This window comes from Pelmatolapia mariae, linkage group LG17 (genome assembly GCF_036321145.2).
Source record: "Pelmatolapia mariae isolate MD_Pm_ZW linkage group LG17, Pm_UMD_F_2, whole genome shotgun sequence".
Classification (NCBI taxonomy): domain Eukaryota; kingdom Metazoa; phylum Chordata; class Actinopteri; order Cichliformes; family Cichlidae; genus Pelmatolapia; species Pelmatolapia mariae.
Window position 1 is genome coordinate 40,317,629 of NC_086242.1, and position 17,686 is coordinate 40,335,314.

Sequence of the window (17,686 nt, forward strand, 5' to 3'; positions counted from 1 at the left end):
AACATGTCACACAGTTTCTCTAATAATTATGATGTAAAAATGATACGCACAAGATTTCTGTAGCCCCCATCAGAACAACATGATAATAATATATTTTTTAAATATGGTACATCCCCAATACAATTCCCGCTTGTGTGTTCCGGTTTGTTGCGCATAGCGGCGGAAGTCCAAAGCTGCTGTGTAATTGTAGAGTTTAGCAGTCCCGATTGTTCGTGACTAAACAGTTTGTTCACACATTAAACATGCCGGACTATCTGGGAGACGACCAAAGGAAGATTAAGGAAGAGGAGAAGGATGACTCTCCTATTAGAGGTATATCTAAAATCATTTATTTTAAACCCTTTGATATTATTTCCCGAAAGGAAGCGTCGATATCAGCTAGCAACATTGCTAATGTTAGCTTAGCTCGTTGAAAACAGTTTGCTCCTGCTGAATGTGTTTGTTACCATGTTGTTATAAATATGATGTGTTGATGGTGGAATAAAAAGTCTTGTGTATACTGCATCGCTCAGTCCGACAACAGTGTCGGAGTGCAAACGCATTCATGTGATTGTGATTCTTTTTTAAAGCTTTGGATGAAGGGGACATCGCTCTGCTCAAAACATATGTAAGTATGGCTTTCAAACTAAACCACGACACCAAGCAAGTGTCAAGGAAATGGAAATGATTCCACAGTGAGTGAATGTGTTGTTTGCTGTTCACCACCAGGGTCAGAGTACCTATTCCAGACAGATCAAACAAGTGGAAGATGACATTCAGCAGCTGCTCAAGAAGATAAATGAGCTGACGGGTGAGCGACGAATCCAGAAGTACATTTGTGCCACAGCAGGGCAGTAAGATGTAGAGTTCTCAGTAAGCTTCTTACTGGACTTGGTGATTGTTTAAAAGCAGTCATAAGCAATAAAACGGCATTTATTTGAAAAGCTCATTTGCCGAACTAACTTTCTAAACCTTCAAAAGTTCCAGCTTAGGAGGCCACTTGTGTCTGACCAAATTTCAAGTACTGGGTCAAAATCAGGGGTTTTACTCCGGCTTTCTTGGATTTTCTTTACTTGGAATTCACCATTACAATTTATAAACGTATTCAGATATTCTTGGTTTCATTTCTAACAACCAACAGTAGTACAGGAAGTATTTGGTAGCTCCATAGAAGTGGTTTACACATTAGGCTGACAAGTGAAAGGTCGCTCGTTGATTCCAGCAGGAGACGCAAATCAGAAAAGGCTTCTGAACTAAAAAGTCTGATCCTGAATGAATTTTGTCGCATCCAGAAACGATACAAAATCAGCAAGTTTAGCGAATCGTGCGTCCCAAGTTACAGACACGATGATAACTGCTGCTGCATGGTCCTGTGCATATTAACTGATTATCCTGCAACATGCACAGGACTCAATAGCACTGTTGCACAAATACATTTGGACATTTAAGTTTCATTAAGTGCCAGTTAAATCTCATGTATTTTCACCCCTTGACTTAATTATTTGGTGCTTGCATGGCCTGTTACTTCAGATGCAGCTGTCTAGCTGGCCTTTCCCGGCCACCCAGTGCCAGCCTGTACTCTGGGCTAGTTTAACACACAAAGAGAGATCACCTTTTCTACCACAACCCACAGCTATGGGGCCAGTTTAGATTTTAAAAAGGCATGTCTAGTTGACTTTAAATCCAAAAAATGGAAAGGGCAGCATTGTTGTTGAAAATGGATCATCTTAAATTTGGAACGGTTGTCCAGCTTTATCAGAGGAGTATATATGGACAGTTTTGGTACTTTGGAAGCATGCACAAGATGCTTTGTGTCTGATTTTTGTTTTTTTTAATTGCACAGGCATCAAGGAGTCTGACACAGGCCTGGCTCCACCGGCTCTCTGGGATCTAGCTGCTGACAAGCAGACACTGCAGAGTGAGCAGCCGCTGCAGGTAGCAAGGTAAATGTTCGACTTTAACATCACCAAAATGTAAAGTGTGGTGTTATATCGCTGATCTTCCCTTTGAGATGTTTCGAGCGACATTCCTGTTAATCTGACGTGAATATTCTTAGCTTTCCTACTTCCTTCCACAGCATTTCCATTATGTAGCTTCATGATTCTTTATTTTTTTCTGAAAGATGCACAAAGATCATCAATGCAGACTCTGAGGATCCCAAATACATCATCAACGTCAAACAGTTTGCCAAGTTTGTGGTGGACCTGAGTGACCAGGTGGCTCCAACTGACATCGAGGAGGGCATGAGAGTGGGGTGAGGCAGAAACATGATTTAGATGTGTTACATAGTTTCCAGAAGGTTCCGTCAAGTGTAAGCTAAGTTTAGTGACCTTTCTGTTTTTCCAGGGTTGACAGAAACAAGTATCAGATCCACATTCCTCTGCCTCCGAAAATCGACCCCACTGTCACCATGATGCAGGTTGGGAGGCGAGGATACTTTGTGATTGTTTGGTTATCTGTCTGCTTGCATGTGATAACTCCTTTGCCCACTTGCTTTAGGTGGAAGAGAAGCCTGATGTGACCTACAGTGATGTTGGTGGATGCAAGGAGCAGATTGAGAAGCTAAGAGAGGTGGTCGAAACTCCGCTGCTCCATGTGAGTGTTCCAAAGTTAGAACAACCACTGAGGCTTGAGTGAAGCAACTGTCTTCTGCACATGGAAGCTCACTTGTCATCTTTTTCTTCTCACCAGCCTGAGAGGTTTGTCAATCTGGGAATCGAGCCTCCTAAAGGTGTGCTGCTATTCGGGCCCCCCGGTACCGGAAAGACCCTGTGTGCCCGGGCTGTGGCCAACAGAACAGACGCCTGCTTCATCAGAGTCATCGGCTCCGAGCTCGTGCAGAAATATGTGGGAGAGGTGCGCTCACGAAAAGAAAGATTAGCTGCAGTTCAGATCAGGAAGGTTGATTCTCGTAAACATCTGACTTTTCCTGAACTCGTTCACAGGGAGCCAGGATGGTGCGTGAGCTCTTTGAGATGGCCAGGACCAAAAAGGCCTGTCTGATCTTCTTTGATGAAATTGATGCTATTGGAGGTTAGTCTTATTACTTAAAAAAAAAAACAACAAAAAAAACCATCCATTGACGTGCAGCAGCCCTTTTAATCCAGCGTGAAGAGAAATCCATTCTGAGTGTGAGCGTGTAACCCTCTGAACCTGCCAGGTGCTCGTTTTGATGACGGCGCCGGTGGAGACAACGAGGTCCAAAGGACCATGCTGGAGCTCATCAATCAGCTGGATGGTTTCGACCCTCGAGGCAACATCAAAGTGCTGATGGCCACCAACAGGCCGGACACGCTGGACCCGGCCCTGATGAGGCCCGGACGTCTGGATAGGAAGATCGAGTTCAGCCTGCCTGACCTTGAGGTGAGTTTCAAACTGGACTGTTACACTTCTCTGATGTAGCTCTGTCCAATTCAACCATCTTTAAAACTCCCGTTGCAGGGTCGCACCCACATCTTCAAGATCCATGCCCGCTCCATGAGTGTGGAGAGAGACATTCGCTTTGAGCTGCTGGCTCGCCTCTGTCCCAACAGCACCGGTAAGACTGCAGAGCAGACGTTACTTCCTGTCGAGTCACAGTCTCCCTCAGCTGCGTCTTTATCTGTTTTAGTGTTTCCTGCTCGTGTGGGTGTGGCATACATCAGCTGTCCTTTCCTTCAGAATGCTGTTGTCATAGAGACACTAAACCAGCGGTCCCCAAACCACGGACCGGTACCGGGCCGTAAGAGTTGAGGCTTGGGTGTGAAATGTATGGTTTTCAGGGGTTTTATCGTTGACGCGGTTTCCCTGGGTGTTTGGTACCAGTACTGGTTTTATTGATCCGCGACACCATAAAGGCTGGTCTGTGAAAATATTGTCGGAGATAAATGAATAAAAAGTTGGGGACCGCTGCACTAAACTACTTGTTTTCTGAGTGGCTTCCAGTATTTTTCCGATTTGTTTATCGACTTCTTGTTAGTTTAGAAGAGTTCAGACCTCTTAGTGTAGTACTGATGTATGACCACACGGGGGCAACCTGTTACTTGGAAAGGTTTCTTATTGCCTTTTATAAACTTGGAAGTATGTTATGTTAAAGTAGATGAGAGTCTGAGGCAAGTCTCGGCTGTCCTTTAACACAATCCTGTATTTCAGCCAAGTCAAACTGTTTTGAATGGCTTGACAGCGTGAGATAAAGGTCGTCTATATGCAGGTTTAATAGTTTTTCAGCTCTAGACTGAAAGTCTGAGCACTCTCTTAAATCGTGTGTTTCCTTTCAGGTGCCGAGATCCGCAGCGTGTGCACCGAGGCAGGAATGTTTGCCATCAGGGCCCGCAGGAAGATCGCCACAGAGAAAGATTTCCTGGAAGCCGTTAACAAGGTCATCAAATCATATGCCAAGTTCAGCGCCACTCCCAGATACATGACCTACAACTGAGTGTGTGCTTGTGTCTGATTTGGCTTTGTCAAAAAAAGAAAGTCAAAAGGATTTTGTTTTGTTGTTATTGTTGTTCACTAAAAAATAAAAGTTATTCCAGATTTGAGTTTCAGTGTTTAACAAAATAAGCACAGGGAGCTTGAAAGGCCTCCTGTGCCGTTCACCAACAGCACAATCAAAGCTGTCCACTGCATTCATGTAGTACTCTTGAGTCAAATACCAATGCAAATGTACAGTAACAGCAACATGACACTGTAAACAGACCGGAAAGGTCATTCCAGATCAGAATAACAAAAATCATATTGACAGATTATAGGTAACAATTTGGTACCAGCGTGATAATGAGGTGGTCAGTATTACATGTTTACAACACAAGGCCTCCAAAAGTACCTGCTAACATTATCATGTAGACAAGCTGCAGCTTTAAAAAGTACTTCAGCAAACAGTGAGAACTACAACATGACTAAAGTGCAACGTCAACACTGCAGAGAAATCAGGCTGGACACATTCTGAAGGTTCTGATTAAAACAATGTTCTTGTCTTTAACAAGACTTCGTGATTCTTTAAGTGCACTGAGTGTGAAAAACACTCCTGATATTTCAGCTGAAAACAAGTTCACAGTGAGGTTGTGAGAGCGCCACCACGTCCCATTCCTGCGACTTGTTCTCAGTTACGTCACATCCTCTCAGGTCATGTCGCTGACCGCAGCCACAGACGGGTGAGAGTTTGAGTGCTGACAGTGGAGCACGGCATCGTGGACGGTGGGGAACAGGAAGTCTGTGGTCAGGTCCTTAGTGAAGAACTTCAAGGTGTCCAGTTCAGCCAGCAGGTTTCCTGCAGAGAAACATGCAGCAGGCTCAGTATTTACATCAATGACAACCACTTTCAAACCATTTTAACACAAACAGACTTTTGTGAAGGACAGACTCACTGCAGCGGGGCTAATAAACGTTCTGTGCAGACACTGAGACGTTCCTGCAGTGATACCTTTGTTCCATTTACAGGGCACACAAAGCAAATAAAGCAACCTGCTGTGTTCATTTCTTGGACTGCACTCGACAGCAGCTTTGTTACAGCCTGAAACGAGCCGCTGCAGCTTCATCCCTGCCTTCTTCTGGCTAGCTGCCACTCTGAAAACATCCTGAGCGCTCGTGAGGCAATATACTGAAAGTGAACTGTAAATATATCGTGTGACATCATGTTTACCATTTGGTTCCAAATGATATCTTCTCATTTTCAATCCCAAATCTGCAGAACAGGAGTGTCCTGTTTGTTACTGCAGGAATGGCGCTGGCTTCAGTCTTTGAATCACAGGCTGTGTTTGCACAGGCAGCAGTCTGTCAGCAGTCTGTCAGGACCCACAAGCTTAATCATCCAAACCAAAACTTTCATATCAACAGAGTTCTGTCATAGCGCTTGTTGCCTGTTTCCATCCAATCACATGGCAGAAGCTCAATGCAGACATCAGCTGGAGTTCAAGGCGAGCATCAGAATGAACATGGCATGACTGTAGATATCAGACGTGCTGAGTGTTTTAGAAGTTGCTGGGACTTTCCAACACAATCATCTCTGAGGTTTAAAGATGACGGTCTGAACAAGCGTGAGGTGAGCAGCAGTTCTCTGGGAGAAGATGCCTCAATGATGTCAGAGAAGAATTGTGTCGAGCGTGACAGGAAGGTAAGAGTGACTCAGATAACCACGTGTTACCACCGAAGAGCTTCTCTGAATGCACCTCATGTTGGAAAGCAGATGGGCTAAAGCAGCATCAGACCACAGGGCGCCACATCGCCCAGCTACAAACAGAAACCTGAGGTTGCAGTATGCACAGGCTTTGCCTAATCTTGATTTCTGTAGCAGACTTTGGTACAAACATCATAACAGCATGGATTCCTCCTGCCTTGAATCAGTGGTGCTACAGTGTGAGGGATATTTCCACGTCCATGCCTTTCTGACCACAGTGTACCCAACTCCTGCAGGACGATGTGTAACAAAGCACCAGTCCTCTTTAACTGGTTTCATGAACAGTTCACGGTCCACAAATAGTCCCCACAGCTATTTGTAAAGATACGCCGATAGATGGATGGATGGGTTTTAATTGCTATAGCGTTTGGTACGTAGTGCATATTAAACAGAGCATGTGCACAGATATTTTCAGATCTAACAAAAAATGAAGTCTTAATAGTCACTTACTGTTGCAGCCAGCTATGACCACCCGGACATCTACGGTGGCATACTCTTTAATGACCTGCACAAACAGATAACAGATAAAAACAAATAATAGTTTTTAGTATTTGAGCTCTACACCATGAAACAGTGACTGGTGTTCCTGTGCAGTGCAGCACTGGAGAAAGGGCCAGAACCTGTCTGATGGCTTTAGCTCCCACTGAGTCGATGAAACTTGCAGACGTCCAGTCCAGGATGATGGAGTGGACTGTGCTGAAAGGCTCAAGGAAGACCGCCTCCTCTGAGGCTGAGTCGCCATGTCTGTCGCCAAACTGGCCGTTCTTCTGATCCTCCGCCACCGCCACGTGATGAGTCACTGCCTCATCCTTGTACTAGAAACAAAGTAGCACACCAAAACATATAATATATACACACACGACCGTCACATGAGTGTGTATTTAACCTGTTAACAAAGCTCAAAGTTTGGATAGACAAGAAAAGAAAAATAGTGACTCACCTTGGCACAGATTTTCAGCAGAGACGACTGATTGCTGTTCGTCTTCTCCTTTCTTTTTTTTTGGGCTTTCCGAGCAGCTTGTAAGTGTTCAGGGTTTAGCCCCGTCTGTAAAGAGCAACATAATTACAACAGAGCTGTTAACATCCAACTCAGCACTTCATTCTTCCTCACTCGTTTACCTCTACCATTACCTCGCGTCTTATTTTGGCGATTCTCATAATCAACTGTGTAAACTCTTAAACTCCAACAGAAAAAAATTAAACCTCAATAAAAACAAACATTTTCTCTGATAATTGTTCATATTACATTACATAATACACTTGTTATTAATCTCTGTCTCTCTTCCCCAGCATGTCTTTATCCTGTCTTCCTTCTCTCACCCTAACCAATCACAGCAGATGGCCCCGCCCCTCCCTGAGCCTGGTTCTGTCGGAGGTTTCTTCCTGTTAAAAGGGAGTTTTTCCTTCCCACTGTCACCAAAGTGCTTGCTCATAGGGGGTCATATGATTGTTGGGTGTTTCTCTGTATGTATTACTGTAGGGTCGACCTTACAATATAAAGCACCTTGAGGCGACTGTTGTTGTGATTTGGCGCTGTATAAATAAAGTTGAATTGAATATGAAAAACAAAAATGAGAACTGAAATAATGTTTTACAAAACGAACACATATCGACATCTTTACTTTTAAACTTTAACACAATAAGCATGAAGCACATGATCAACTGCTTTCAGTAATATCTGTGCTTCACCTGATTTGTCACAAAACAAGCGTTAATCTTGCACAAAGATAACCTGAGTAAATGCAAAATGCAGTTTTCAACGTGTGATTTCATTGTTTAATCAACACAAGCTATCCAAACCTGCACCTAGGTGAAAAAGTAATTACCCAGAATTCATAGTTCCATCAACTGTCCAAGCTCTGAAGCAGTAAAGTAATGACCCTGTTACCCTTCGCAGCTGATCGTGGCACCATGTGTTGCTTTTTGAGCTCTTGTAGCGTCGGTCTCTTTGTGTTATTGATGCGATCAGGCATGGCTGTGACTCGTAAACACTGAGCTAAATCCATGATCTTACAACGGGACTCTTTTCCCCTTTAAGGACTCAACATGCCACCACAGAGACTGATCCCTAGGAATCAGTTGTTGCTGGTAAAGCTGGCACAGTTACTCCTCAGGTTAAGACTGGAAGAAGCTGGGAATATCTCCCACAAGGTGCTTAGATGCTGGATAAACCTTTGTTTTAATTCACACAGTAAAGTTTAAAATGTATTTTTTGCTCTTAGTTTTTTGAACACATAAAAAAGCAGAAATGACAAACGTAGAAACGTTTTCACTGAACTGTGTGAAGCTGTAACGTGAACAGGCTACAACTGCAAACCTTCATTTGTAGCCAAGACAGTTAAAACACAAGCAAACAGACTTCCTGCTCATCTCAAAGTAGAGCTCTGCTCGTATCTACCACCAGATAATTACACGCTCACGCTGCTCTTCTCAGACTGAGTCAGTCTTAACTGACTCAGTCTGAGAAGAGCAGCGTGAGCTCAGTGATAATAAGTGCTTCACATATTTCCCCCACAAAAGGGGTTTCTGTTTGCTTACACACTCAAACACAGTGCTACCTTCTCCTTGAGGCTGTTCACATACAGGTCACTGTTAGCGAAGTAGATTGAAGAGTTGGAGTGGAAAATCTTAATCCCCTCATATTCAGCCGCCTGAGAACACAAACAGCAGGTTTGGTCAGTGTGGATGTTTCACACGGAGCAGGTTTCTCTTCTCACACATTTACCTCTTCATACTCGTCGACGTCACAGTAGAGCCCCGTGTTAGCGACGTGACCCAGGATGGAACTTTTAGGGCTGGAAGAGAAAGAAAACAGTTCAGAGCACAAATCAAACCTGCTCTTTGAAAACTCTCACAGCTGCCTTTAAGCTTCAGTTCAAGTAAAAACACATATTCGAATCATTACCTCTGTGTCCTGTATATGACTGTCAATATGGCGAATGTGACGGCCACCAGGAGGCCGTAGTCCAGTCCCAGCAGCACAGAAGCGATAAAGGCAATCACCCAGATGGCCTGAGAGGACAAAAAAGAAAGTAACATGAAACCAGCATGAAGATAAAGCATTTTGCAAGAAACACAAACACAGTTTTTACATATGCAAATGTCTTCAGACGACGTGCATTTATCTGATCGTTTCCACTCCTGCACATTATAGTCACACTTCTGTCTGCAAGTTCAGCTTCTCCACTGTGTGTTCACTCGGGTTCACATAAACACCTCTCAGAACAACGGTGCACTTTAAGTCAGCTAAGCTTGGTTTTAAAGACTGACCAGTTCAATCTTGCTGGTCCTCCACAGACTGGGAATGTCTCTGAACTGCTTGAACATCCCTATTAGGTTGACCATGATGATGGCAGCCAGCGCAGTCTGAGAAACACAAGCAAACATGAGAGCCAAACAAGACATTTAGGTGTGTGCAGTCTCACAGGTCACGCCCAAACGTCAGACAGGAACTCACCTGAGGGAGCGGCTCGAAGACAAAGCCGATGGCCACCACCACCACCAGCACCAGCAGCGACGCCAGGAGCCCTGCAATCTAAAGCACACACATAAAAAGCAATAACTCCATCAACACACCTCTCTCACTCTACCAATAGCTTTACAGCACCAATTTAGATAGTGTAATCATTTCTGTAGCTCGTGTGTGTCACCTGTGTTTTGCCTCCTGTGCTCTCCTGGACCAGACTCCTCGACATGGAGCAGGTGACGGCAAACGTTTGGAAGAAAGAGCTGATGAAGTTACACAGACCGAGTGCAATGAGCTCCTGAAAGTGGACACATGGAGGAAAACTGTGAAAACACTGAGCTTCCAAAAGAGAGGAAAGTCCTTCTGCAACAACATTTTCACACGTCAGCTTTGGACAATTTCAGGAAAATGCGACCCGTATATTTCCCACAGTCGTGCTTTACTAAATGCATGACCTGTATTTATGTGTCAGCTATGTGTCACTGGAGCTTTGTTCAGTCTTAAACGAATAGTACAGTCAGGCAACTATACAATGCTCCAAACTACTCAGTGTTCAATGAAATGAACAAGTTCCAACAAACTGGAACAATGAACCTTTTGTGAGCAGCATTTCCAATATCAGCGCGCAGAATAAAAATATAACTTTACAAGATTTGCAACAAACATCTAGAGGACGTCCCGTCATCCAGAAGATCCAAAGTGTTCAAACAAACATTTAGTCACACACAGTGCCAGAGGCTCATCAGCAGCTCACCCCGTGGACACACTCACCTGGTTGCCATCCACACTGTAGCCATGTTTCAGGGCAAAGATCTTGGCCAGCGAGACATCCATGGAGAATCCTACAATTGCTATAGCAAAAGAATCTGTGACCAAATTGGGCAACAGCGAGATGTTTGGGGCAGCAGGAGGGCGGAGCCTGTAACCAATAAGACAACATCTGTATACCTCTGTCACACACGTGTAGAGAACAAGAGCTTAAACCAAAAGACACTTAAACAATCTATAAGTGTGTGCAGCCTACCCTGTTGGTATGTTCCCAACCACATGGACCTTGTATTCCTTTGATAACGACAAACCATAAGAGATGCCCGTGGACACGATGACCACAATGATCTCTCCAGGAATGGGAATGGGCAGCTTCTTCTTGAAGCGCTCGTTGAGAACTTTGATCACGTAAAGGAAGATGATGCACCCGAGCCCCAGAAGGAAAGTGGCAATATTGGTGCTGGTGATTCTGCTGAGCACTGCTTTGACACTCTGCAGTGACAGAAAGGTAAGTGTTAGCGATTCATTGACCATTCTGGGAAGGAGAAAGGCAGGGCCTCTCAAAACTCACATAAATAGCAGAGAGAAACCCAGAATAACGCTGCGTTTCCACCCCCAGCAAGTACTTCAGTTGGGAGATGACGACGTGCATGGATGCTGCTGTGGTGAAGCCTCGCACCAGCGGCTCGGTGAGGTAGATTGCTACAAAGCCAAACCTGAGAAGACCTAAAACAATCTGAAAGGAATGCAAAAGAAGAGGGGGGTCATTCTGTTTTTGGAAAACAATGTTTCATACAGAAACATTTAAAATCGAGTTGATACATCAACAGTGATTCAGACATGCTGCTGCTGCTTTGGATAAACAGTGAGATTAGCCACGGCTGTTCTGTAGGTGGGAGGCTGACCTGGATGAGTCCCGCCAGGGTTGTGACCATCACGGCCACCTGGACCCTGCTCTTATCACGAAGTTCCACGTTGATGGCATCGGATGCGTTGGATCCAGTAGCATTGATATTCATATACATGCTGTCTGGTGCCTCCCTCACAGCGACGCCCCCAATCATCAGACTTATGACAGCAAAGGTTCCTGCAGGTCACAAACACAGCGCTATGATAGGCTGGGGTCAAAGCTGATGTCAAGTACAACGAGCTCTCAAATCCAGCACAGAAACTGCAGACTTGTGCTTGCACCGGCCTTTACTCTCACCACCCCTGTGACGGTAAAGGCCGTCCTGCCTCACACTTGAAAAGCAGCCCAATAATTTCCTCTCGGGGACCGTCATCATTTCCACAGCAACCTGATGTCAGGCCAGATTTCGGCCAGCGGTGATTTATAATCTTTGCCGATTAGCTCCTCAGCTTCAAAGGGTCTAGTTTATTGGACCCATTTGTTGGACAGATTTAAACTGACAATTGAGACAAGCGTGACAGTGCTGGAGAAAAGAAAGCAGCCAGATTGGTGAGACAACTGAGGCTGGGTTTAATGAAATCTCAGTCCTGCTGCTTATGTCAGTCTTTAAGTAGTTAGAGGCAGCGAGTTTTACAATCCCAGTTCAAAAGCTGGAAGATGTTAGAAAGTGGGTTTTCACAACATCCACCAAGCTCAGAGGGTTAGGGTTAAGAGCACAAGGTTAAGCCTCTGTGGGCAGTATTTACTTTAAAGGTAGAGGTCAAAGGTGACATTTGGATGCAGATGTGAGCCCCAGCATCACGTCCTCAATGTTAATCAGAATTTTAAAGACATTTTAAGAACGTTTAAAGATCAGGTAATAACGTCATATTTACAGTCCCCATAAACACTCTCAGTGAGAAGGTAAGCAGCATCTATACAGTACTGTCTGTATAATATCAATACACACCAAACGTGTATGAATGACAGTTTAAGTTAGAAGGTTTTGTCAGTTTTTAACCAATAAAATCATTAGTGGAGCTTGAAGACCTCGTGGACGTCAGTCAAATATGAATGGAGTCTTAACATGACGTCACTCCCTCCACCCCCAAAGTTTCATCAACATTCATTCGAAACTTTAAAAGTTATCATGTTTTAAGACAGAATGACACACACACACACACACACACACACACACACACACACACACACACACACACACACACACACACACACACACACACACACACCCTTCTTGGCAGAGGAAATGAGTCACAGTACTCGTCTATCATGTGATAACGGGGTTTTCTCGCCTGGAAGGAAGAAACTGAATCTCACTATTCAAAGTGTGTGAGACATGAAGCACTCTGTCTGAAAGGATGCTGGGTTTAGTCTGTGAGAGCACGAAGCTCTTTGAGCTCTTTCTGTTCTTTACAGAGAAATATCCAAACCCTCACACCAACAAAGAGGACCAAGAAGGTTTAATAAAAGCACAGTTGGCTTTAACAAAATGAAATGTAATATTTTTATTGCACCTGTCCTTTTTCAGGAAAACCTCTCCCACACACGGTTGCACTAAACCAAACATCACTGCAGCACTTTGCCTCCTTCCCGTTTGGTGCTGTTCATCAAGTGTGTGCTTTCTGATGACAGGCTCATCTGTCTCTTATTCTGCAATAATGTGACGTGTTGTTTCCTCACCATGTGACAGTTTTACAGGAACACTTCCTGTTTGTGAGGTGCTTCATTGGGTCCAACTGTCAGAGGGACTCATAGGTCACAGCTGGCATTTGAGACTTGGACCCATTTCAAGGAAAGGAAGCTGTCACAGGGTGAGGTCGCTGAAATGTCACAATCCTCCCATGAAAGCTAAGCACACAGTTACACAAATACAAACATTTCCTCCACACCTTTCATCTCGTAATCTGAATCACTGTGTAACCAAGTGCACCTCATAGTCACTCACACTACAGACACAGCTGTGTGAAAAATGACTCGTCGCCTGCAAGACTTTGATGTGACACCATTAATGTGGATTAAGAAACACCACCATAGAGTATAAAAAGCTCAACCCTGTAAAAAATGACATCATCTTAACTACATTTGTCTTTTCTACAGAATTTCTTAGTCTCTCAAAAAGCAAGCGAGAAAACAAAACAGCTCAGTGCGTCTGAACGTGTTTTGAAAGCAGACATGAGGAACAGAGGTGGAGCCAATGAAAGACAAATTCTGGACAATGTCAAGAGAGTCAGGCTGGAAACAAATCAACTATAGTTTCCTATCCTCATAATAGGCAGTAAAGCATTACTGGAAATACTGTTAGACGTGAGGAAGCTGCCGTAGCAGAGCACACAGCTGCAGTGAAACAGAGGAGCTGCTTCCATGGTTTCTTTATTCCAAACGAACCGCAATGAATGAACATCAAGCTAGAAAATGAAGAAGCTAGCAATCAGGACCAAGAGTTCAGTCAGTGACACATCAAGGAAGCAGCAGTTTCCTTTATATACAATCATTTTCTTCTTATACATCTTATTTAAAAATCTTCTTTCTTGGCGAGAACCTTAACACCAACTTTATATTTAACACCAAACTGAAAGGAAATGTCAGACAGTGTCAGGGTGTGTCTGTTTGGATCATCCAATATGGGAGAACAATTTCAAACAATAAATAAATATTTAGGTCGGGGGCATCACCATGGCGGCGGTACCTTTAATTTCTCTCCTCTGTACATGTAGCTTCAACAGCAGAACATGATATTTTCTGTTGTGTGTGTGTTGGGGGCGGGGAGTAAATAAGAGGGCGGAGCTTATGGAACAATGAAGAGCATATTGTAAATCTTTTCTTGTATGTAGGCAGAGCAGGTCACACAGGGCCATGAGGTCAGAACAGAGGCTCTCTCACCTACTGATATGTGTCTGGACGTGCCAAAGAAGGTGTACAGCAGGACCGGGTAGAAGGAGGAGTACAGACCATAAACAGGAGGCACCGCAGCCAGCATAGCGTAGGCTAGTCCTGTGGAGCAGGGAAGAAAACACGTTTCCAAATAAATAATCCTGGAGGTTCAGTGACTCCATCACAGTGTCAAAGTGTCAGCGATGCCAAAACAGAGTCAGCATGAAGCAGAAAACTGTTCCTCTGAGCCGCAGCCGGCCCTGCTCACAGCCTCAGCGTTTCACACAGTGCTGCTGCACAGCTCACTGACCTTGTGGAAGCTGCACAACTCCCGTGCTGAGACCTGAGACCACATCTGAAAAGAGGTACTTCTTGACTGGATACGACGGCAGCCATGAGAGAATAGGCATGAAGCTCAGAGCTGCTGCCTTGGCCTTCTCTGAAGAACACCTGTGGATATTCAACACCAATCAGATTTTTTAAAACCCACCACAGACGATACTCTGACCACACAAAGTTTTTCTGGAGTCAGCTTTCATGTTGTTGGCTGCAGGATTCAAGAAGCCCCCTCGTGTTAGCTGAACTTTGGTATGACTCATGCTTCACAAAATCACTACTATACCTTTAATAGCAGCACCACGTGATTTACACTGAAGATATCTGTTCATTCTTACACCACAGAAATATCATTTCAGTGATGTAGCAATATTTGTTCTGCTTTTACAGATTTAAGCCCCAACACAACTTCACTCTCACTCTGCACTATAGCCAAGACGTATTTAAAAAACATGTTTTACAACATTATGACACGTTTGTTGTTCCCTCTGCAAAATGAAAAAAAGCATCTGTATAAAATGACACGGCACTCTTTAACGTGTCACTGTGTCGATTCCCACTCAGAGCCTGAGCTCTGTCACACCCTCTGCCTCACTCCCTTTTGCCCTGCGTCCTGTGGATGGTTATGAGTGCAGACCCGTTCTAACTCCCGGGTTGCTCGCTGTACCGTTCCAATGCAAATCTCTGCTTTTGTATGAAGACCTCCTCCTCCTCAGCTCCCCTCCCCTCAGTAAGCCCTCCCACCTGTCTCAGTCCCAAATTCCCAGTGAGCTGGCATCAGCATGTCATTTCCCAACCTTGTTCGGGCGACTTGTTTAACCCCCGACTTCTCCCCCTTTTTGCTTGCACTTTGAAACATTTGCCCAGCTGCATCAGTTACCAAATAAAAAGCAGAGACAGAGGATCCCGGGTTTGTGCAGTTTAGCTCTGAATAACTTATTCATTTGTTTTTAAATGTCAGAATCCAACATAATCTATTTGAACATCAGTGTTGGAGCTTTTTTGCATTTTAATGTGTTTAAACGTCTTATTTTTCCACTCATCAAAAGGATCAACTCCCACAGATTTCCCACTGTCTTCTAGATTCAGTTTATACAGCAGACTGGGATCTTGTGTGTGGATCTATGTCGATGCTGATCTGTTCAACGACATGTTAACAGGAAATGTCCAGAGAAAGACTTACTGGAACTTTTCTGCCAGCTTCTGACAATTTGTGGTGGTGTCTTCTTTGCGTTTCAGAAGCTGTGCCTGGATCAGAGTTTCGTTGTAGACAGGACGCTCGATCCTGTAAATCAGCTGGGAGTCTTCATCCTGTCGAGCTGCTGCAGCCACCACTTCTTCCTCTTCTTGCTCCATGGTAGGGCTGACGTAGAATCTATGTCCCGTGTAGTTTATCTCTCCCGCTTTGTCTTCTCGGTCATTTCACTAGCTGGTATATCCTCATTCCTTAAACCTTTTCAGAGCAAGCGAGAACAAGACATGACAAGATAGTTATGATTTCTACAAGCATGGGTGACGAGAATAAGAAAGCCCTTTGCTATGGCGACAAAGAGATTTCAGTTTGATTTGCAAGGCTCCAACTTTCAAGTAAATATTTGGTCTCTGACCAGCTTATGTAATGGCTTGCATTAAGTTTGATGTACTAGGGGAAAAGTTTGCTGAATAAATCATAGGGATAGAGTTTGCTCAGGGTAGGTGCACAGTGTTTTACAGCTACAGGCAAACCTCTCTCCCAAAAGTCTTGCAACCACAGGTCTTCATGGACCACGATCCAGGAACAAAGCCATGCATGTGGGTAATGTTTATAAAAGAGGAAACACGTAGCTGGTCTGGTTAAGTACTTGGATTACAGCTCAACATGGTGCCTTCAAAGTCAATCCAAAAAAACAAAAAAATCAAATCTCTGGCTATGCAGATAAATAGTGAATGAAACTACTGTAATACTGTGAGAATAGCAGGCGACTGTTAGAAAAGTTAGAAGTTAGTAAGAACAATTAGAATACAGTTATGTATTTGATATTTACATTAATTATTTATTAAATCTATATATATTTATTATTTTATATATAATAATATGCAAATGAGTAACACTTGTTTATGTTTTACCCGTGTGTGGAACAGGTCCTGAGCATTAATAGACTCATGTCAAAGGTTTTATATATCATGCAGAATAAAGTCGGGTCTCCTGCTCAGTCATTCTCGCGCCGACAGTTGAACGTCTCGGGCTTCTTCCCACTTCCTCTGCTCTGCTAGCTAGCTCACATCATGTTGTAAGAAGCAGCTTTGATAAATTCAAAGCGGAGACACGAAATTTTAATTAAAGGGCCAATATGTGCTACAGGTACGACGGCGAGCGTAACTACAGCAGCTCCCGTGGCTGTGGCAGAAGCTTTCACCTCCTCACAGGGAAACAAGCTAACTCAAAGATACTAGCAAAGATACTTCGCTCACCTCCATCCTCCTTGTTTCCCTCCAGCTGCTAAGATGCTGTCGGCTCAAGGAGAACACAAGTACATAAACTGACCTCTTCGGTTGAAGTTTAACAAGGGCAACGTCCTTTAACTAGAGCACCAAACGCTGACGATAAATCACAGATAGAATGTGCAGACAGGATGAGTCCCTCTGCTTCAAACTTTCTTGCAACTTCCGGTCCGCAAGAACGGGAGTAGCTCTGCACGCATGCGTTGTTGTCTTTATCATCCCACTTTGTAGTCCTAAAACAAAGGGTAGGCCTACTTTATGTTCTTGCTGTGCTTTAATATCAGTGCTAGAAGACAGAAAGGAAAGAGGACCTTTACACTTTAGCAGTTTTTGTCTAAAAGGTTATCCAAATCTGGCATTTCCCGTTCTCTCTCAAGATAAATACCAAATATGGCAGACACATTTATTACAGACACACAACACCGCTGTAGACACTTGTCTACTGGAGGGTTTGTGTAGTCCCACAGTGAGTAGTTCCTGTGCTGGAAAACAAAGACAGAGTGGGAGCTCTCGTGTTTGGGGACAGAGGGGTGGATGATGAAAGCAGAAAGTGTTTGACGTGTGGCAGGCTTGGCCCCCTCCTCCCGGTGCCGTGTTGGTCACCAACACGTGCTGCAAGTCAGGTGGGGAGCCAGGATTCTGCTTTGGAGTGGGCACTCGTGTAACTGTAAATGAGAAAAAATGACTTTAGTTGAAGTTTATTTATGGTCTGTGTGAAATC

The 17,686-nt window shown here is 44.1% G+C and overlaps 2 protein-coding genes across 2 annotated transcripts; one reads left to right on the plus strand and one right to left on the minus strand.

The window, feature by feature from the left end:
* Window positions 1-141: 141 nt before the first annotated feature.
* psmc2 (proteasome 26S subunit, ATPase 2) lies at window positions 142-4,494 on the plus strand. Its single transcript, XM_063460501.1, has 12 exons — window positions 142-312; window positions 570-607; window positions 709-790; window positions 1,823-1,922; window positions 2,102-2,233; window positions 2,326-2,398; window positions 2,479-2,574; window positions 2,671-2,835; window positions 2,925-3,012; window positions 3,140-3,342; window positions 3,421-3,517; window positions 4,236-4,494. The coding sequence occupies exons 1-12, from the start codon at window positions 243-245 to the stop codon at window positions 4,391-4,393; spliced, it is 1,302 nt and encodes a 433-aa protein (XP_063316571.1). The 5' UTR covers window positions 142-242; the 3' UTR covers window positions 4,394-4,494.
* Window positions 4,442-17,084, minus strand: slc26a5 (solute carrier family 26 member 5). Its single transcript, XM_063460497.1, has 18 exons — window positions 16,936-17,084; window positions 15,668-15,937; window positions 14,459-14,598; window positions 14,158-14,268; window positions 11,273-11,454; window positions 10,939-11,103; window positions 10,624-10,859; window positions 10,371-10,518; window positions 9,784-9,897; window positions 9,591-9,668; window positions 9,404-9,499; window positions 9,039-9,145; window positions 8,859-8,928; window positions 8,692-8,784; window positions 7,074-7,178; window positions 6,754-6,948; window positions 6,584-6,638; window positions 4,442-5,227 (listed from the first exon to the last, which is right to left on the minus strand). Exons 2-18 carry the CDS (start codon window positions 15,838-15,840, stop codon window positions 5,079-5,081), a joined length of 2,217 nt encoding a protein of 738 aa, XP_063316567.1. The 5' UTR covers window positions 15,841-15,937; window positions 16,936-17,084; the 3' UTR covers window positions 4,442-5,078.
* Between the last annotated feature and the right edge of the window lie 602 nt (window positions 17,085-17,686).